This window comes from Zootoca vivipara, chromosome 14 (genome assembly GCF_965207765.1).
Source record: "Zootoca vivipara chromosome 14, rZooViv2.hap1.1, whole genome shotgun sequence".
Taxonomy (NCBI): Eukaryota; Metazoa; Chordata; class Lepidosauria; order Squamata; family Lacertidae; genus Zootoca; species Zootoca vivipara.
In genome coordinates this window covers 2,496,054-2,518,294 of record NC_142597.1, presented here as the reverse complement: position 1 = coordinate 2,518,294, position 22,241 = coordinate 2,496,054, and the positions used below count along the sequence as shown (strand labels likewise).

At 45.7% G+C, this 22,241-nt stretch overlaps 1 protein-coding gene across 2 annotated transcripts in view; it reads right to left on the bottom strand.

Moving 5' to 3' along the window:
- Nucleotides 1-21,314, bottom strand: part of BMP1 (bone morphogenetic protein 1) — a 132,500-nt gene extending 111,186 nt beyond the window's left edge. Inside the window, exons 1-2 of one of the 2 annotated variants that reach the window (XM_035138994.3) lie at nt 21,274-21,314; nt 20,626-20,798 (exon numbers count right to left, since the gene is read on the bottom strand). In XM_035138994.3, the coding sequence (XP_034994885.1) occupies nt 20,626-20,767 (142 nt within the window). In that variant the 5' untranslated portion in view covers nt 20,768-20,798; nt 21,274-21,314. The other variant, XM_035138993.3, reaches the window with a different exon arrangement.
- Nucleotides 21,315-22,241: the final 927 nt, after the last annotated feature.

Below are 22,241 nucleotides of genomic sequence, written 5' to 3'. Positions count from 1 at the left end.
GAGCAGCACATGGAAACGCCGTTTACCTTCCCACTGTAGCGGTTCCTATTTATCTACTTGCATTTTGACGTGCTTTCGAACTGCTAGGTTGGCAGGAGCTGGGACCAAGCAACGGGAGCTCACCCCGTCACAGGGATTTGAACCACCGACCTTCTAATCAGCAAGCCCTAGGCTCAGTGGTTTAACCATTATTCCCTTTAGATTATCTTCATTTCTGATATTATTTAGGAGAACTTCTAGCAGCTGCACCCACGGCAACCGTGCTGTGCCTGCCCGTCCGCCGTGCAGCAGCACCTGTGGCAGCCGCGCTGCATGCAGCGCCAGCCCACCGCGCTGGGAAACGGGGCAGGGGGGTCGCCGGAGGGGAAACGGGGTGGGGGGGCACCAGAGGGATCTGTCGCTTTACGGTGCCAGGGGCGCTTAAGACGGCCCTGTTTTTCTCATTACATTTCTTATCTCTTATATCGTAATTGGTGCTTCTATCTCTTTTGTTTTTTCTTCAATATTTATTGTCAAACGGTGTTTCCCTAAATATTGCTTTATTTCTTCCTGGTTTTCCTCTTTTCTCTTATATATTTCTCCATAGTATATGACAATTTTTTTCATTATCGTCTGAGGATTGTCTATTACTTTCCCTTCTTCCCTTCTTCTATTTATTGTAATCCATATAGTCCTTTCTTGGCCAATTAACACTATGCAAATTGCTCAGGAAACATATCACTTGTTGCACTTGCCTCCACTGACAGGTGTTGCCATCACATGGTGATAAATCAGAACTATTTGCTATGGTTATTTCTTAGACACTAGCTGGTGCATGAGAAAACACAGCTGTGAGAATCATCATAAAAAACAAGGTTACTCAAAGCAAAGTGGAAAGGGTTAGTTTGGCTGTTCCAGCAGATTGACCCAGTTTGTTTTTCAAGCCTTTATACTTCCTGCATTTAAACTCAGCAGTTGAGGAATGAAAACCTACAGAACGAATGTGCAAGCATGTCTGCACCACTTGTTAGATTTGATTCCACCTCGATGATTCAGATCATAGCACCATAAGCAAGGCGGCTCTCCAAGCCAGTTCACAGGGCAAGTGGGTCTCCATTGTTGTGCTGAGCTTTGGAGCAATGGCCCCACAGCCAGATTCCACGGAGCTTTTTGTTCATTTCTCAGGATTCTGCCTGCTTCTGGCAAAGTGAACAGGCAGCAAAGCAGACACATCTTTCCTCATCTACTTTCCTCATCTGTCCAGAAAGGATTCCATTTTGGCTTTCCTCCTCTTCTCAGGCCACTGGCAAAGCTTGGGGCAGACAACTATTTAAAATAAAACACAGCCTGCAGCAATGCTGCACAGGAGGCAGTTTAAGTCCACAATACTGTGCAGAATGCAGTTCTCTAAATGCTGCAGAGGAAATAAATGACAGCCTTGGAGAGTAGCAACCTGTTACAAGATCCCACCATTGCCACCAGCCAGCCTGCTCCAGATGCAGCACTAGAGTTATGATCGGCAGAACTCACTGTGTAATAAGAGGGTGAAAATTCCAAAATTTGTTTGAGGGATGGGAGGGGGAATGAGTAAGAGGAACGAAACCTTCTATTAAAGGTCTCTTGGACAGCAGCACAGTCAGAGATTCCACAGCCCACTGTGGCCTGTTGCCTAGCAGCCGCCTCACTAGCTAGTGAAGGGCTTTTTGCTCCTCTGTTGGATGCCTGATCTCTCCAGTGTTTGCACAAGCAGGCTCCAGTTCTTGGGATGTTTGCCTGGCAGCAGACCTGGCTGCATGGAGAGACTCTGAGAATAGCAACAAGGCGCAGACACTCAAAGCTAAATTCTGGGAAAGCTCTGTCCACTCTCACGGCAAGATGCCAGATCACACACCCAGATCACACACTTCTTCAGTTAGGGATCAGATGCACGCACTGTGAAAGTCGTGTAGCAATAGGAAAAGCTACAGCTCAAAATCTCACTGAACCCTTAGGCAAAACCATTCTCTCGGCCTCAGTTGCTCCATTCGAAAATATTTAATTTATATACTGGTATAATCATGTTTATATATTGCCTTTTGGTTCTAAAAATGGCCCCCAGAATGGTTTACAATGTTTGTTTACTTATTTCTTGTTATGTCTTACCCATTTTCCATCCTAAGGCCCCAGAGTGGGTTATAAACTAAATATGGCCACAAAACCCACTATTGTCAGGGATCGTGCTGAGGAGGGCATGGCAATCCAGGGAACCCTACACACCAATCAAGAATTATAAAGTCATGTGGCTGAGGTAGTATTTAAGATGGGGACTTCATAGCTCATCTATATTTCAGCGGCTCACCTGCACACAGACTATTCACGTGATCAGGTCAAGTATAGAGCACAAGAGTCTGTCAAACACTTATAAATGTCAGCATATGGCATTTATTCAACACAGTATTGAACATTAAGCTTGGAGGGGTTACTGTAAAAAAAGCACTGGGGTATTGGTAATAAAGAAAAATGCAGAAGAAGAAGCCGTAGTAACATGGATCTAGCAGACTGAATAGAACTTGTTCTCTCTCCTTATTCTCATTATTCAGGAATTAGGGAACATTTGATTAAACAAAGACTTTGAAGTACACAGTGCATCGTTAATAGTGTTGTTGGAGGATGCTGTGAAGGTCAATGGGACAACCGGGATCAAAAACAATTACAGTGGTGCCTCGCTAGACGAATTTAATTCGTTCCACGGGTCTTTTCTTATAACGAAAAATTCGTCTAGCGAATCCCATAGGAATGCATTGAATTTTTTTTTTTGCCCATAGGAACGCATTAATTGAATTTCAATGCATTCCTATGGGAAACCGCGATTCGCTAGACAAATTTTTCATAAAACGAATTCATCTAGCGAGGCAACCTCCGCTCGAAAAATCCTTTCGTTAAGCGGAAATTTCATTAAGCAGGGCATTCGTTAAGCAGGGCATTCGTTAAGCGAGGCACCACTGTACACTGCTTTGGGGAAGATGGACCATTTGGGGCTGGCTGTCAGGTGCCACTTTCAACTTCATTTTAACTCCAAATTCTGCCAGAATGTGAAAGTGAACAACTGTGCAAGTGACTGTTTGCATAAATGAAAAATGTTTATTCTTGTAAATAAATAAGCTTAACACGATAAACATCAAGGAAGATCTAAGAACAAGGAAGCAAACCCTGCATGGTTGGCAATACATCTGACGGCTCAGATAGCAACTCCTGGATCATTCCTTAATTGTTCTGTGGTTTCCTTTCAAGCATCCGGTATTCACTGCTGCTAGAACAGGAAACTGGCTTAGATGGGCCACTGACCCAATCCGCGAGGTATTTTATTGAGGCAAGGGTCCTAAACAATATTGGATAATGGAGTTACAATCTGCCATCCTCTCTAGAATTTGCAGGGGGGGGGGGGTCCCTCCACAACTTCATAGCTGAGAAAGCAGCCTTGTGCACATAAAAACCAGAACAAGATTATCCCAGAGCCCATATTTCCCACTCCCATTTGAAAGGCACAGTTTGGGTAGTAGGACCCAGATGCAGATCAGTTGAGCCACCCTCTCCACGTCATGAGCAGCCAATGTCTTATTTAGCTTGTATGGATTGCCGGTTCAGAGGATGATTTCTTGCCATTCTTAGGCCTACATCAGACTCTCTCTCTCTCTGGCAGAAAATTTCCTGAAAATATCAATGATTCTATTTTTGAGCATGTTTCAAAGTGGGTGTATTGACAACAGTGTAGTCACCCAGAAGCACGTCAGCATACTAGACCAACTCCAACATCACATTTGGTGCTGTCCCAAATCCTTTCCAAAACATAACAGCAGGTGCACTTACTTATGAGTAAGAAAGTGATACTTAGATCATTGCAGCAGATTAATAGCACAGACTCAGTGGCATGAAAAGAGTCAAAGACAGTTCAGCTCTTGGTCGGGGAGGGCAGGATACAAATAAAATAATAATAATGATAATGATAATAATAATAATAATAATAATAATTATTATTATTATTATTTTAACAGAGGTAAGTCTTGTCCAGAAGAAAAGGCCAAGGTTGCAGAGTTCACAATCAGTAATGAGAATGTGAAAGCTACACAAGAGCTGTGAAGTTGTTCTAATAAGTTCCCCCACCTAGCTGCCAAGCCTTTAAGCTAAGACAGGGAATGTGTAGCTACTCACAAAAATTACCTGCCTCTGCAGGAGTTTCTGACCTGAAGGCGGGTCGGGTGTTACTTCTAAAGGGACATATTTCTTATTTGGGTGTACTGCTTTTCCCTGGGAGACAATAACAATGTCTCATGGAAATTGATGGAAAGAGTTATAGAAGTAATGGGAGTAGGGGAAACATTCAGAAGGAGAATAAAAGCAATCAATAAGAACCAAAAAGCCAAACTAATCATAAATAATGAGCTACCAGAGACTTTCCAAATAAAGAAAGGAACTAGGCAAGGTTGCCCACTCTCTCCATTATTGTCCATCATGGTCCTGGAAATACTCGCAACAGTCATAAGAAATTATTCTGAAATTAAAGGAATCACATTAGGAAATAAATCCACCAAGCGAAAGGCCTTTGTGGACAATCTTGTCATAACGGCAGAAAATCCATTGGAAAGTATCTCAAGAACTTTGGAAAGAATGCATTAATTTGGTCAGGTATCAGGATTCAAAATGAAGCTGAAGCTGATGGTAAAAAAATATGGGTGACCAAGAAAAAAATGAATTACGAGGAAGGTTTGGTCTGATGATAATGAAAAAAAAAATTAAATACTTGGGAATTTGGATAACTACAAAAATATCAATCAATTCAATGATAATTATATAAGATATGGAAAGAAATTAAGAAAGATATGGAAATTTGGAATGGGTTAAATTTGTTATGGGGGAAAATCTCAACTATTAAAATAAACATGCTGCCCAAAATGTTGTTCCTATTTCAGATGATTCCAATCATAGGGGGATTGGATGTTTTAAGAATTGGCAGAATGAGTTATCCAAATTCATCTGGGTAAGAAACCCCAAATTAAATATAAATTACTAACAGATATAAAGGAGAGAGAGAGTTTCGCCTTGCCAGATTTAAAGCTTTATTATGAGGCCTCATATTTGTGTTGGCTAAAAGAATGGATGATTCTGAAAAATACAGATATGCTGGACATAGAAGGATGGGAAAACAGATATGGATGGCACGCAAACCTAGGTTACGATAAAGTGAAAGTACATACAGTTTGTGGAGAATATTTTTCGGAGAATTTTCTAGCAGAGAATAGTCTCGAGAATATTCTCATTCTCAAGAATATTCTCCAGAGAATATTCTCACCTCACATCACTAATGACAATTGATAACCCCAATGACAAAAAAGGTGTCCCAAGTTGAGGAGTGAGGAAATTGGAGGAGGAAGGCAGGGCTGAGATTGAGGCTGCTTGAATGCCCATTCATGTAGCTGCAAATAAAGGTTTGATGTTGATGCCTGACCTGCCTCAATGCCTTTGCCACCTCAACCCCCAAGTAGCACTCAACCCCCAGCATGGGCATAATGCTACTGACATCAGTGAGTTAGGGACTCCCCCTGCATGTGAAGGCAGGTGACGAGACCAAGAGTGGGTCCAACGGTCAAGAAAGCCCGTGCTGTAGAAGGAAGGGAGGGACAGATAGGGTTTATCCACCTGGGAAGAGAGAGCCCATCTAGGAGAAGAGAAACTCTGATCCTAAAACTCTGCTGCCTGGTGAGATATCTTTGGGAGAAAAGGCTAAGGAGTAAAGCCTACACAAATCTGATAGGGAGTCCCCAAGACTTGTACACCTCCTTCTGGCAACTCCTGCCTGCACTGGTGCCAAATGCCTTGCTCTGCTTTCTTTGGGCCATATAATTGAGACCGAGAGGCAGGTCACGCAGTCTGGGCAGCCCAGGACTTCCATACACACTGCCCAGGCTTGTGCCCCAGGAGGTCACTTTGGTTTGACTTCACCCCCAGAGGCACATTGTCTCTCAAGACAGACAGGCGACAGAGTTACTGTTGTAAAAACCGGTGAGTACAGCAATTTGGACACTATAAAGCACTACATAAATAGAGGTGGGGAACCTGTGACCCTCCAGATGTTGTTGCACAACATCTTTCTTCAGTCCTGACACTTTGCCATGTCGGCTGAGGCTAATGGCAGCTGAAGTCCAACAACATCTGGAGGGCCACAGAGGATCTCGTCCTTGCCATAAATGCTAAGCAACATCAACATATTACTGAAGGAAGCCCTGGTCCAGGGTGCAAAAATGGACCAGCTGATGTCCCCATCCCCAAGGTTTGCAAAAGCATTTTAACATCTGGATTTACCCCATGTTTTACAAGGTACAGTGTGTGGACAGTGATGATTTACAGCTGGCTTCCTTTCTTTGTTGCTCCCCTGGGAATCAGTGGGATTTCATTTCTGTTGCTTAACGAAATGCATTAATCTCCCAAGGACAATGTAAGTACAAATATTCGGGGGGGGGCATGTGTTTGGGTAACACTTAGTAAGGCTTTTCGCATTCAAAGCTCTCTACAAATACTGACTAAGCCTTTTTCTCAGCAGACATAAGATAAGAGCAAGGCTGTTTCAGAAGGCACACCCATCACCATTCCCAGAGTCAGCTCCAATGATATGCTGGGACCCGTGAGGAAACATGCTCATGAGAGTATTCTACTTAAGTGAGCAGCGTAACAAGACGCCACAAATGTGTGAAACTTGCTTTCAATTATTCCTGCCCCACTCCGCCCCCCTGCAGAAGGGGACCTGTGAACTCAGAGGATTTTGTGGCTTCCACAAAGGTCTAGTTACAGGACACAGCATCCTCAGGCAGGTGCTGCAGTCGTAGGATGGCCCATGGGTGATGTATGCCCTAGAGCCCTTGGTCTGAAAGGCTGGGTCCAGAAATTGCTGGATTTCTCACAATGCCCCTGACATAGCATCACACAAGGGCATTATGGGAAATTAAAATGGCAGCTCACTGCACTTGGGGACCATAAATGGTGGGCCCCTCCAAAGGCTCTTTGGCAAAGGCCTCTTCAAACTTAAAGATAACCCTGCTTCCATGTTACACATCTCATGTGAGCATTTTAGGACAAGACAGTCCCAAGGATAAAACTGTAACTACCTGTGACCTCAAACATGGAGAAGAAAACATGGCTTGCTTTGCCACTTAGAAAGTCTGCGGCAGAACTATCCTAAAGTTCTCAGTATATAGTGGGTATTGACCCTTCTTGGAGATAGGCACAAATCCAATGGACTGATGTCTGTTTTTCTACAAATAGTTTGCCAAGGGAGGTGCGGCTGTGTCCTGACTTCAGCCAGTGCACATCTGCTTAGTCCAGGGGGTGGACGGAGTACTTCACAGTGGGTCTGTCATCATGATGCCAGTGCCCAGGCCGAATCCATTTTTAGCCCTTGAAAGCATGTGGGACACTTGAGTTGGTTGCCTCAGGTCCAGCTGTGCTCTCCTGCCATTCCCATTCATCTCTGATGAGGCTTGATGGGGCTCTTGCCAGATGTGATACCGTTGAAGGGGGTTTGTCCCAGATCCCCTTTTAACTTCCATCACCCAAATATCTTGACGTAGTCCTGGAGGGCAATGTCTGGTGACATCTTTAAAAAAACTAGGGTTGAAGGAGAATGCCACAATCCAGTGGCCAGGACATAATTGCATTCCATTTATTTATTTATTTGTTCCCTGCATTTTATCAATTAAAATTTTAACCTGACCTTCATCCAAGGAGCACAGGGTAATGTATATACTTTCCCCACCCATTTTATCCTTCTAACCCTAGGAGGTAGGCTCAGAGGGAATGGCTCTGGCCAAGAATACCCAAGTGAACCCAATGGCTGGGGGGGAATCTAACTGCTATATCATAAGAAGCTGAGCTGAGCTATGGCCCATCTTCTTCAGTGCTCTCAACTCCAGCAGGCAGATGTTCTCTGGAGTTCAGACAGGGAATATTTCCAGCCCTACCTGGAGATGCAGGGGAATGAACATGAGTCCTGCTGTTTGCAAAGCAGATGTTCTGCTACTGAGCTATGTTCTCTCCCTCCATCACACTTACACTTCAAACTCCCTCAATAATACACTAGGCTACCTAAAAACTGCCTGATTGAGCTCTCGAATGGATTACTCCTTAAAAACTGGGTACACCACGCTGCCCAACTGATGGGCAAATATGACCTCTCAGCGACCGATATCAAATAACTTTCCTTATATTCCCAGAAAAATATTTTTAAATGAACCATAAGGGCAGCGGTAATTTAAAACGACCTAAACTCTATGTACACATCCACATGCACCCCATTATATTTTAAACTTAGAGACGTCCAAGAACAAACACCTTATTTCAATGAACTGACTTTTGCACAACTTCAGAAAGCTTTTACAGAGTTACGACTACATACAATAAACTCTGCTTATAGAGATGGGAGACACAGAGGCATACCAACAAACAAACGTGTTTCCATTAGGGGATGTCCTGAAGTAGAGGACCTTATGCATTATATCTTGCACTGCCCCTTATATAATGAAGTAAGAGAGCGGTTTTTAGCACCTATAATGACAAGGTCCCCTGGCCAGAACCCCTCTGACATGATTTTATATCTCCTCGCAGACATAGATAAGTATGTGACCTGGCAACTGCTGCTAGGAAAATTAGAGCAAACTATATAGCCAAGATAGCCACCAACTGTAAAGGAGATGAATTTATTTGACCCTACCTACATCAAGCTATATTCTATCCATAGCTGCCAAGTTATCCCTTTTTTTAAAGGGAAATTCCCTTATGCTGAATAGGCTTCCTCGTGAGAAAAGTGAAAACTTGGCAGCTATGATTTATCACCAAACTCCGAATATAATTGTACATTGTATTAATTAACATTATTTTTAATGTATCAGTGGCCATGTGGTGATTTTAGCCTATAAATTTTATTGTTTAAAGTCTTAACCTGTATATTAAGGCATTTCTATAGCTCTGTTAGAGTAGGTAATACTTTGATAATATAAATGTTTTAAGTTCTTTGTATTAATCTAGCATAAAGGTAAAGGTAAAGGGACCCCTGATTGCTAGGTCCAGTCGTGACCGACTCTGGGGTTGTGCGCTCATCTCGCATTTTTGGCCGAGGGAGCCGGCGTATAGCTTCCAGGTCATGTGGCCAGCATGACAAAGCCGCTTCTGGCGAACCAGAGCAGCACATGGAAACACCGTTTACCTTCCCGCTGTAGCGGTTCCTATTTATCTACGTGCATTTTGACGTGCTTTCGAACTGCTAGGTTGGCAGGAGCTGGGACCGAGCAACGGGAGCTCACCCCGTCACAGGGATTCAAACCGCCGACCTTCTGATCAGCAAGCCCTAGGCTCAGTGGTTTAACCACAGCGCCACCTGGGTCCCTATTAATCTAGCATATTTCCTTTTAATTGTTGAATGATTCTGTGTACAGTACATTGCGGCAGCCTTTGGCTATGGATGATGGGCTTGAGGGCATCCTGATCAAGTTTGCAAATGACACCAAATTGGGAGGGGTGGCTAATACCCCAGAGTACAGGATCACACTCCAAAATGACCTTAACAGATTAGACAACTGGGCCAAAGCAAACAAGATGAATTCTAACAGGGAGAAATGTAAAGTACTACACTTGGGCAAAAAAATTGAAAGGCACAAATACAGGATGGGAGACACCTGGCTTGAGAGCAGTACATGTGAAAAGGATCTAGGAGTCTTGGTAGACAACAAACTTGACATGAGTCAACAGTGTGATGCAGCAGCTAAAAAAGCCAATGCAATTCTGGGCTGCATCAGTAGGAGTATAGCATCTAGATCTAGGGAAGTAATAGTACCACTGTATTCCGCTCTGGCCAGACCTCACCCGGAGTACTGTGTCCAGTTCTGGGCACCACAGTTTAAGAAGGATACTGACAAGCTGGAACGTGTCCAGAAGAGGGCAACCAAAATGGTCAAAGGCCTGGAAACGATGCCTTATGAGGAACGGCTTAGGGAGCTGGGTATGTTTAGCCTGGAGAAGAGAAGGTTAAGGGGTGATATGATTGCTGAGCAGCACCAGAAATCGCGTCTATGCAGCCGCAGAAGTGATTTATGGCACTGTGGACATTTTGGAAATGGGCAGCCAGCACCGGAAATCGCTTCTGCACAGCGACATGTGCAGAAATGATTTCTGGTGCTACGCAGCCCATTTCCAAAATGTCCACAGCGCCAAAAAACGCTTCTGCGCCTGTGCGGCCCATGTCCATGGGAATCCTCTGGTCCACGGGCAGAAAAGGTTGCCGGCGCCTGATTTAAGGCATTCACTGGGCAAGGGGTGTTGCTTACATGAAGCTTTTTTTTAATTGTAAGCTGCTTTGGATGGTCATTTGCTCGGAAAAGCATCCTAAAAATATTTTAAATGGATGAAATAGATTTCACATTTTGAAATGGATCTATTTATGCATATAACTGGGTCATATAACTATTACAATTACATTGGTTTGCAACTAAATAAAGTGCTAAACTGAACTGACCCGGATCCTGAGATCATCCTCTGAGGCCCTTCTTCATGTGTCTCCTCAATGAGAGGTCTGGAGGGCAGCAACATGAGAACAGGCCTTTTCTGCAGTGACTCCTGGTCTGTGAAATGCTCTCTCCAGGGAGGCCTGCCTGGCATCTTTGTTACATATCTTTAGGTGCCAGGCAAAAACTTTCCTATTCTCCCAGGCCTTTAGCTAATTAAGAAATCTATGGCCCTTTAAATGAGGTGTGTTTACTATGATATGTATTTCTATGATCCTCAAAAAAAGGTGGTACAGAAATTTAATTACTAATAACAACCGAGGAATATTATCAGCACAGGAATATCATCTCTCATCTCTCACCTTCAGAAATTTAGTTGCTTAGAGACAGATTTACATTTGACATAAACATATGTAAGAATGCTAAGCAAGATTTCTTGCTTAAAGACTGAGACTGTGGAATCCTATACACACTTCCTTATAGCCTGATCCTCCTGCATGTTTACTCAGAAAAAGTGGCCAAAACCAAGGACTGGAAGTTCACTGGGAAATGATTAGCATGTTTCAGATGATCGTTTGAGGCTTTAGGAGTCCTGTAGAGGTCAAGCTAAGCATTCTCTCATTTTTCCCTCCTGTTACGTGAAAGTCCCCAGGTAAAGATCCTAAAAATGAGTTCCACATTTTTTTCAAACCAGGGAACTCTGGATAACAAATGAAGTAAATGTGTCAGGAAGGTGGAAAGTCAACTTCTATACTTTTTGATTAGTAGTGACATGTATACCGTATTGATAATTTGAGAAGCGAATAGCAGAACTGAGATTAGACAACATAAATAGGAGCACAGGATTATCCATACTGGTTTGGTGGATGATCCTGGTGAGATACAGGAGGCAGCTCCAGGATCCTAGCACTTCCTATGATTTGTTAGGCCCTAGGTCTACTAAGACAAAATGTCAATAAACACATATTTTGTGGCATCAATTACAGTACTTAATCCCCTCAATGATTTTTACACAGAATAGCAGCCTTTAATTCAATGAATTTGGCTCCTGATTTCGTTTTAAGAGATTATGGCCACTATTCACAGGATTATGTATGCTTAATCCAATGAGATCAATGGTTTTAAGAATGCTTAACTCTGTGATGGAGCCTATATATGTAGGCTTTAATATGTTCGTATATATTAAATTCAATTTAAAACTGGGCTACTGCTACCGCATTGTCTACAGATGGAGCTTGCCATTGAGGAGAAGGGAAACTCTGACCCTAAGCCTCTGCTGCCTTGCAGCTATACTCATTCCTGAGAAATCTTTGGGGAAACCATTTCCCGCTGCCTTGTGGAGGATCTTTGGGGAAAGAAAAGGCTAAGGAGGAAACCCTACACAAATCCAGAGGGGAGTCCCTAAGAGGGTTGGGTGGCCTTTTGTACACCTCTTTCCATCAACTCTTGCAGCCAAACATCTTGTTCTGCCTTCCTCTGGACCTCATCAGTGAGGCCAAGAGGAAGGTCTTGCTGTCTGGGCAGCCCAGGACCTCCACGCAAACAGCCCAGGCTTGCACCTAGAGGAGGTCACTCCATGGCTGTTAAAGTGTGACCCCCAGAGGCACACCCCATTGCCTCTCAAGGTAGACAGATGCCACCTCACCCTGAAAAACTGTGTTCTAGTGACCTTTGCAACCCTAAACAATGGGGCCAGGATACCTAAACAACTGCCCGTTCCGATATGAACCTGCCTGGGTGCCAAGACCCTCCTCCAAGATCCCAAGAGCCAGAGGGAGATCTCCATGTTAGTGAGGCAGCAGCTGCACTTTGGAAGATCAAGCAGGGCCTTCACTGGACTCTTCTCAGCACCTGTTTTCTTGATTTCTCTATTTTATCTTTTGTAAATTGCTTTGAGGTTTGTTTGTTTGTTTGTTTGTTTGTTGTTGTTGTTGTTTTACAATCAAGCAATGTATAAATTTTATCAAATAAATAAATCAGATAACCCCTCAGCCACAACATTCGCTGGGTGACCTTGGGCCAACCATTCAGTCTAAGTTACCTCACAGAGTTGCTGTGAGGATAAAATATGACCATGTACCTTGCACTGAGTTTGTGGGGGGAACAAAAAATACAAAATAAATAAATAAATAAGTCTCCCCATTGTCAGGAGTGACAACCAAAGACAAGATCTGTATGGCAGCTCTTAGGACTGAACCATAAACCATGGGCTCCTCACTATTCAAATAATGGAGGCAGATATTCCCAGGCACTCTCCCCTGATGATGTTGCTTTGTCTCTATTCACTAGAACAGATGAGATGATGACGTCCCTGCAGGGTGAGCCCCACCCCCGCCTTCCACTTTTCATGTGTGAATGATCTGACACGCCACATTGCCAGATAGTTCATAATCTCCTGGCTGGCTTTGTATGTTAAAGGGATTCCAGGAGAGAGTGCAACACACCTGCTCCTTGGATGGGGCGGGGGGGGGGGCTGGCAAGGGAACAGATGGTACTGCCTCTCCGCAGGAGCCGGGCCAGATGGCCCTTCCTGCTGCATCGTTCTAGAAAATGAATTGTACTCTGGAGATGTCTACATTGTTCTCTGGCAAGAGGATTTGTCGGGGTTAGTGACGCCTCTGCACACAGAGTGGTGCACCAGGAAATCACATGTGCATGCACACACACTGAACCACACTTGCTTTGCCATGCATTTTGTAACAGAGGCGTATAGAATTATGCACAGTATGGATACAGTGGACAGGCTCCCTCTCCTAGAACGCCTGAATTTGGCTTCATCTACAATGCAGAAAGGTGGGAGATTCTGAACTTACAAGATCAATCGCTTCACGCAGCGCCTAGTTAAAACTGCAAAATGTGCCAGCACAAGGCTTGGGTGGCTTTCAGCAGGATTACACAAACTCCTGGAGGAGAAGGCTATCAATGGCTACTAGTGATGAAAGCTGTGTGTCCCACCTCAAGGACTAGAGGCACCTGCCTCTGAATATAAGGAGCTGGGGAGCCACAGCCCAGGTCTGGCTTGTGGGGTTTCTGCGGGCAGAAAGAGAGTGCTGGCCCAATTGCTCACTGATATGTTTCAGTAGAGCTTTTCTTACGTTACCTGGTTTAGAGAGTGGAGCTACTGTGTCCAGAAACCAGGGGTTTCGTTCCACACTTGGTCTGCCTAGCCATGACTGTTGCAAAGGGGAACACGGTTCATTACTGTGCAGAGGAGACCTGTCCCAACCAGGCCCAGCAGAGAGTGGCCAAGAGTGGGGCAGGTGAAGGTGGCATGAAGATACCCAGGGGAAGTCTTTTTCTTGGTTAGATTTGCAGTAAAGACCCAGAAATCTTTAAAGGGACCCCAGCGCTAATCAGCAGAGTCTCCTGAGTACAGGGAAGCTGTGGTGGGCGTCATGGCTCCTTCACTGCCCAGGGCGAGGTGACTGGTGTGCCCCACTGACCATCTTACAACTTCCTGGTTCAAGTCGTACTGTTGGTTGACTTCTTACCACCAACAGTAACTTAGGGGGAGTTAATGCATGCTCAGCCCCATCCTTCTGACTTTCTGCTTGGCAATAAGTAGGGCAGACTTATAACTAATTTCTTGTGCATGCATAGCTGCCAAGTTATCCCTTTTTTAAGGGATTTTCCATTATGCTGAATAGGCTTCCTCGCGAGAAAAGGGAAAACTTGGCAGCTATGTGTGCATGGAGAGTGTGAATCGCTCCAGAGCTAACAGTGTCCTTGATGGCAGAACTGGACAGCCTCACAACAATCTTGCTTAGCTCTGATGGACAGGCTGATTGGACAGGAAAGGGAGTCTGTGATGGGGACAGGTCTGGGAGGGAGAAAGCATTGTGGGACAAAACAAAGCACAGTTAGTGGACTGGTGTGTGTGTGTAACATTTGCAAGGGTTTCTCTTGTTCCTATTCTAACACAACTGTGGGCAGCCTAAAGAAGTTCCGTCAACCTCATTGCCTGGCCATAAAAGCAAGCCTAGAGACAGGTTCCAGGTACTCTATCTTTATGGTGAGATTTTGGGGGTGGTTGTGAGTTTGTTTGGGCCCTCAGTAAGAGGGTGCAGGGGTGGTGTCCTGGGTGAGAAGCAGGAGACTGACAGATGTTGACTAGGGAGGTGTGTCAGGAGGAGGAGGAATTGATATCAGTATATATTTATGAGTAATTTGTATTAATTGTTTCCTTATGTATTTTTGTAACATAGATTGTTGTTTTAGCTGTCTGTACACAGCTTAGAGATTTTTTATATGTACTAGTGGTATAGAAATGGCCTAAATAAATAAATGGCAATTATGTGGCACTGGGCATGGTGGTGTGTTCATAAAATGCAGTGTCTGAATTACTTTAGGCCTATGAGAATGGGGAGATGAAGGTTGTGCCATGTTATATGAAGTGCTGGATACAGATACAGTCTTACAGAGGAGGAACAGTGGAAGCATGAGGCCTGTAGAAAGCATAGGATGTGCATGATAAGAATTAAGTATATTCTTTACTGCATATGCCCTGTGCTTGGCCCTTCCAACTGTACTGTACAGGACTTTGTACCTGCCAATGAGGCTTATCTGCCAATGGTGCTACTGTGACTTAAACTTGCTTTAAGAAGAAATGTCAGTACACTTTATTAGGCTCATTACACACTTTACAACAAAGAGTATATCCTTTCAGCGTGGAATAAAAGTCACATCTTTACTCACAAAGCACTAGGATCGTTTCGGATAGCTGTCACTCATACAAACATGCACTCAAGGATAAGGAAAATAATCCACCCCCTTGACTATCTCAGTAAGAGCAGCTAAAGCACGATGAGAAGTACGGAACCAAAGAAAGTCATGTTCTGTCTATATCTTATAAGACTCAAGTCTTCTTTGCCCCTGCTAGGATCATATGCAAATATAAAGCAGCTTTCTGACCAACTGAAGATGAGCTTTAAAGGGCGGGTGGGCTGAGGGGTGAATGCAGTACTTGCATTTAAACACAAGTGGTGCACTAACACAAACACACACACACGTTAAGGAGAACATCCTAAAACTTTAGGCAAATGGGAGCTTCATGATGCTTTGATATAATATGGAGTGATTTTTAAAAATACCTCAGATAGATGGTTTCTTAACCTTTTTATTCTGGTAGAGAAGGAACCTATAATGTCATTTTGCATTTAGATGTTAGAAGGTCTAATAATTTGTTGTTGTTGTTGTTGTTGTTGTTGTTGTTGTTGTTGTTGTTGTTGTTGTTGTTGTTGTTAGCTCTGTTGTGTGGATCTATGCATGTAGTTGGCCTACAAGTAGACACTGGCTTTAAACCCTTCAGGGTATCTAATTGGCATTACTTGATCAATATCTATTGATGATGTAAACTCTTTTTCATAAGACTATTTGATATTTCATTGGCTTCTACCTGATGGCAATGATACTATTTTATTATTATTTATTATTCTTTGTGAATTGGCATTGACATGTGTCTCAGAGAGATTTACAAATAGGTATTGAAAACAGTTAAAAATACGGTAAGCTTTAAAACAATACAAAAAGAACGCCTAAGGCAGAAACCTTTTCATCCAGTTGGAAAAGCTTGTCAAAACAGAAAAGTCTTCAGTTGTTTCCAGGAAATAAAATAGTTCCACAAACAGGGGCTGCCACACTGAAAACCCTGCTCTGAGTTACTGTGGAGCACCAACAACAACAAGACTTCTGCTATGTGGGCACTCTAAGGAGAAACTCTCCTTCCTGCAGAACATAGGAACCTACTAAATGCTATTACCGGTAAATGATAAATCCATAGAGATGGGGGTCTGATTTTAAATCAGCTTGGCAGTACAAATGCCCTTTAACAACAAACAAACAAACTACCCTTACTTTCTGACTTTTGAGAAGATTTTTGCTTACATTGGAAGTTGGCACCCTGTCCTGCAGCCAGGGTCACCCAGGAAAGTGCCACATAACAGGTATATAACTCAACATCATAACTCAGACCCTCAAAGTAAGTGGAAGGGCTTCAAATGAATGGGATCTGATTTTATTTAACTTCTGGCTACTGGCTACTTGGAAACAAGTTGTGCCATACCTTGCAAGGTATCAACTAAAGGTAAAGGTAAAGGTACCCCTGACCATTAGGTCCAGTCGTGGATGACTCTGGGGTTGCGGCGCTCATCTCGCTCTATAGGCCGAGGGTGCCGGCGTTTGTCCGCAGACAGCTCTCGGGTCATGTGGCCAGCATGACTAAGCCGCTTCTGGTGAACCAGAGCAGCGCACGGAAACGCCGTTTACCTTCCCGCCGGAATGGTACCTATTTATCTACTTGCACTTTGACGTACTTTTGAACTGCTAGGTGGGCAAGAGCTGGGACCAAACAACCGGAGCTCACCCCGTCACAGGGATTTGTACCTCCGACCTTCTGATCGGCAAGCCCTAGGCTCAGTGGTTTAGACCACAGCGCCACCTGCGTCCCTAAGGTATCAACTACAAGGACTGAAAATGCAGTAGTGTGGGGAGGGAACCTTCAAGCACTAGCCATGGGCCACATAAAAATCACTTCAGCTTTTAGACTGCAGTTCTACTTATTAGGAAGCAAGCAAGACATATTAAGGGACGCAGGTGGCGTTGTGGGTTAAACCACTGAGCCTAGGGCTTGCCGATCAGAAAGTTGGCGGTTCGAATTCCTGCGACAGGGTGAGCTCCTGTTGCTCAGCCCCAGCTCCTGCCAACCTACCGGTAGCAGTTCAACAACACATCAAAGTGCAAGTAGATAAATAGGTACCACTCTGGTGGGAAGGTAAATGGCATTTCTGTGCGCTGCTCTGGTTTGCCAGAAGCGGCTTAGTCATGCTGGCTACATGACCTGGAAGCTGTACACCGGCCACTCGGCCAATAAAGCAAGATGAGCACCGCAACCCCAAAGTCGTCCACAACGGGACCTAACGGTCAGGGGTCCCTTTACCCCTACCTTTTAAGCCATATTAAACACAGTAGAACTTCCAAGAATACATGCCTAGGACTGCATAGGAAAAGCAGCAGGCAGGCAGGATGATGCCACTCCAAACCAACAAAAGTATTTAGCACTTTTCTCTCTTTCCAAGAGCCAAATTGTATCAATGTTATTACTGATCACATCTTTTTGTAAGTTACATCCCACCGACTTCAGTGTACCTTACCTCTAAGTCAGAAGCTGGAGAAACAAGGATAGCAGCATATGGGCCAAAGAATGAAGCTACCTAAGCCATTATGGATCACTGCCTTGTCGTGGTGAAGGGGCTTGACTAACTTAGAGAAGCTATGAGCTATGCTGTGCAGGGCCATCCAAGATGGACAGGTCATAGTGGAGAGTTTTGACTAAACATGATTCACCTGGAGCAGGAACTGGCAAGCCACTCCAGTATCCCTGCCAAGAAAACTCCATGGACAAAGATAACAGGCATATACAAGTTATGACGCTGGAAGAACTTTCTTGGGTTCCATGATCACTGCAGATGGTGACAGCAGTCACAAAATTAAAAGACGCCTGCTTCTTGGGAGAAAAGCAATGACAAACCTATACAACATCTTAAAAAGCAGAGATATCACCTTGCCGACAAAGGTCCGTATAGTTAAAGCTATGGTTTTCCCAGTAGTGATGTATGGAAGTGAGAGCTGGACAATAAAGAAGGCTGGTCACCAAAGAATCGATGCTTTTGAATTATGGTTGAATTTTGAAGGACAGATCCTAAAGCTGAGGCTCCAATACTCTGGCCACCTCATGATAAGAGAAGGATCCCTGGAAAAGACCCTGATGTTGGGAATGATTGAGGGCACAAGGAGAAGGGGACAACAGGACGAGATGGTTGGACAGTGTTCTCGAAACTACGAACATGAGTCTGACCAAACTGCGGAAGGAAGCGGAAGACAGGAGTGCCTGGCGTGCTCTGGTCCATGGGGTCACGAAGAGTCAGACACGACTAAACGACTAAACAACAAAGCCAGTATGAGAGGCTTTGGGGCATGCTGTTTTAATTGCCATTTATTAATTTTATTAATTATTAATTATTTGTTGATTTTAATGGCCATTATAATCTACACTTGTTTAATTTTGTTTTAAAATCATTATTACCTGCTCCATGTCCGTGAGACGTCACCCTTCTGTGCCCAGTGAAAAAAATTAATTAAAACATCAATAGCCTATTATTAATATATGAATGCTTAAGACTCTGCAGGTTGCTTTTATATTTTTACTTCATAAATGTTTATACTACAAACAGCAACTCATGTATTAATAATGGAATTAGCCAACCTACACTCTCACTAGTCCCAACTTTGGAAAGGCAAGTGACAGAGGCCATGCGGACTGTAACAGAAACTAAAATAAAGAGTGATGAATAAGCACATGCAGCTTCCTCTTGCCTCATAGGGGGACAGTGTGCTTTTGTTGGGCAAATGGGAGAATTGGTGCCCTCCTCTTCACAGAAAAGAAAGCCTCAGGAAGGTATTAGCAACAGCTAGCAAAAGCATATGGACGGATGCTCTCAAAATAGTCAGAGCAGAAGAACGGTTAATTGCAGACGGGTAGATTCCACATTAATCACTCTATTTCACTCTAGAGTGACCTTGAGACAATGACCCCAGATACATTTGCAAACACCTAAAAACCCCAAAGGAAAAAAAACTTTATACTTCAGTTGTTGTATCCTTGTATCACACATCCTCATTGTCTTTCACACTTTTATTCCTCCACTTATTTTTTTGAATGAAAAAGTGTGTGTTGGGGGGGGGGGAGATGGGGGGGGGAGGAAGAACAAAATTCAAAAGCCCTTGAGCCTTTCCTTGCTTCTGCTGCCCTGGGATCTGGCACTGTCACAAGTCATTGAGCATTCTGCCACTGATTGTATTGGTAGAAGGATTAAAATGTTGTTCAGCAGAGCACAGGTTCAACAGAAATACACCAACCCTTTATTCACAGACAAGGCCAGAGGACTCGTAAGCTGCCAGCTCAGAAAGTTTGGTCCCTCCCTGCTCTACATACAGGCAGGATGGCCGGGTCATAATGGAACGCGGGGCTGACAAGGGCTGGTGTAGGATGTGCAGGCTTATGTGGAGGTGGTTGGGGTGCTATATGTCACAGTATACCATGGGACAAAGAAAAGAGGGACGTGCCATCTGGATTTTTCTACGACACACACATACAAGTTAATTTTTTTAATGTAGCATGACTCCTAGGGATGAGCAATTAAGGATGGGTGATCTGTAAAATATTTCTGGGCCCAACAAATTTGCCTCTTTTGACAGCTACCACCCAGCAAGTGTCTGCAGCTGCTCCAGACAGACACTGTTTGAGAGGAGGAAAGGGTGATGGGGTCTAGTTCAAGCACACAGCCCTTCACCTTTTAGCAAACATGGAGGACCCGTCCTGCAAGCCTCCTCTCCTCCACCCCCAGCATAGCTTCTGTTTACTTTCCTTCAAGCTACCAGCACCCATCCCCCCCCTCGCAGACACATACACACATACGGTACAAATACATAAGGTCTCCTGCCACTGCCTCACACAAAGAGCCACAAACAGATACAATATTTTTTATGGGACACAGAGGAAGAAAAACAACAACAATAGCAGGCAGATGGAAAAGAGTTTAATTCCCTGAAATGGGGGGAGGGGAGGGGGAGAGGAGAGAGAGAGAGAGAGAGAGAGAGAGAGAGAGAGAGAGAGAGAGAGAGAGAGAGAGAGAGAGAGAGAGAGAGAGAAGCTGTTCCTATGAGTCCTTACTCTGGAGTTTATATATCAAGGACTTTTTTCTTTCTCAGGCTAAACTTTAAAAGTCCAGGAGTTATTTTACAGCACAGAAGAGAGAAAGGGATAAGGGGGGAAGGAGAGGGAGGGAGAGGGAGCAAAAACTTTCCTTTTTTCTTTTGTCTGCAAGCTGCACTGCCAACTAGGCAATGCGTCTGACCCAGGTTCAACAAACCCCTCTGCCCTTTTCAGAGCCTCAAAGCCGCTTCCAGGAACACAAAGGACCACCGCTGCCCCTTCGCCCACCCCCAGACCCTCTCATAAATTAATACTAGAAAGGCACACATTTGGGAAAGGAGATGGTTACAGCAGGAGCTGCGCTGCTGGCAATTGGATGCCCCCCGCCCGGCCGCCCCGCTCGGTAAACCGTACCAGCTTTGCAAGGGTCCTTGTAGTCTATGGGGTCCGTGTCTTGCTCGTCTTCCTCGAGGACATCGCTGTAATCTGTGAAATCCATCGCTTGACCCAGGACCAGGAAGGAAAGGAGCAGCAGCCCCCGCCGGGATGCAGGCATGCTGGCAGGTCCCGGGAAATGCTCCACGGAACTGAGAAGGGGGAAAACAAGAGTGGGAAAGGGGAGGGGAGGGGAGGGGGGACGAGCAATGGAAAGAGAGGGGAGGTTCCCCCCCTCTCCTTTTTTTTTCTTTAGGGAAATGAGATCTGGTGGAGGCGGGTTCAAGCTCCGGAGCTCAGCCCCCTCCAAGCTGGAGGGCTTGATCGCAGCACAGCCGCTCCGGGAACTGCGCCAGCCGGGCGGGCGGGCGGCAAGGAAGGCGGCCTCGCCGAGATGCTTCCCCTCACCCGCAGCCCCATCCTGGTAGCCCCCGGCCCGGGCCCACGCGCAGCCGGGAAAGGCAGGGGCCGGCGGGCGGGCGGGCCGGCAAAGTTTTCTGCCGACCCAGAGAGCGGGTCGCCCTAGACGAGCCTCCTGCCCCGCTTCCTGCCTGGGTTTCTGGAAAGAAACCTCGGCGAACTCTCGAAGGGGGGAGGCGGGAAGGGCATTTTAGGACAGAGCCCAACCTTTCGACTCAGCCGGGATCCTTTGCAAGAAAAGAGGAGGAGGAGGAGGAGGAGGAGGAGGAGGAGGAGGAGGAGGAGGAGGAGGAGGAGGAGGAGGAGGAGGAGGAGGAAAGCCCCGGGAGACGGAAGGGGCCGGGGGGGGGGAAGAGATGCGCTTCCTGGGCGGCCGCACACAGGTCCGCCCCCCCCCCGGCGAAGCAGGGAGCCAGCGGCGTCTGTGGCCCCGGCTGGGGGGCGGCGAGGGAGAGGCGGCCGCCGAGAAGGTAGCCAACTCGCGGCGGCCCCGTCGGGGGGACACTCCGAGGCCGGGGAGGGGCTCGGCCAAAAGACGCGGGAGATGCGGGGGGAGGGGAGGGGGGGAGGGGGAGGAGAGGCGGGGGGAGGAGAGGCGGGGGGAGGAGAGGGGGAAGAGAGAGATCTCCACAGGAAGGAGGCTGCAGCAGCCCCGCCGCCCAGAAGCCCCCCTCGGCCTCGGAGCAAGATCCGCGGAGTCCGCGCGGGGCCTCGCGAGGCGGCCTCGGCCCGCTCGAACCCTTTCTTTCTTTCTTTCTTTCTTTCTTCCTGCCTCCTTGTCTCTCTATCTGCGGAGCATCCAGGGAAGAGTTCCCTTTCAGGTTGGAAAGAGGAGGGGGGCGATCCGAGCCACAGCCTTCTGTCACGTCGGAACACTTTTTAACTGGTTAGACACTGAAACCAAGAAAATAAAACTGAATGAAAGCGTTTGGCTCTCGGGACGGTGCCCCGTTTCCTTCGCCTCCCCGAATACCCAGAGATGTCGCGCGCACAGAGTCTCCTTCCTCAACACACCAGATGCCACACTTTGTCCGTCCCTGTTTCTGTTCGCAGAGTGAGCCTGCCGGCCCGCAGCTTCTCTGGCTCCCTTCTCCCCTGGTTCCCATCCTGACCTTACAAAAGGCTCCCTTCTCCCCTGGTTCCCATCCTGACCTTACAAAAGACCCACCTGAGGG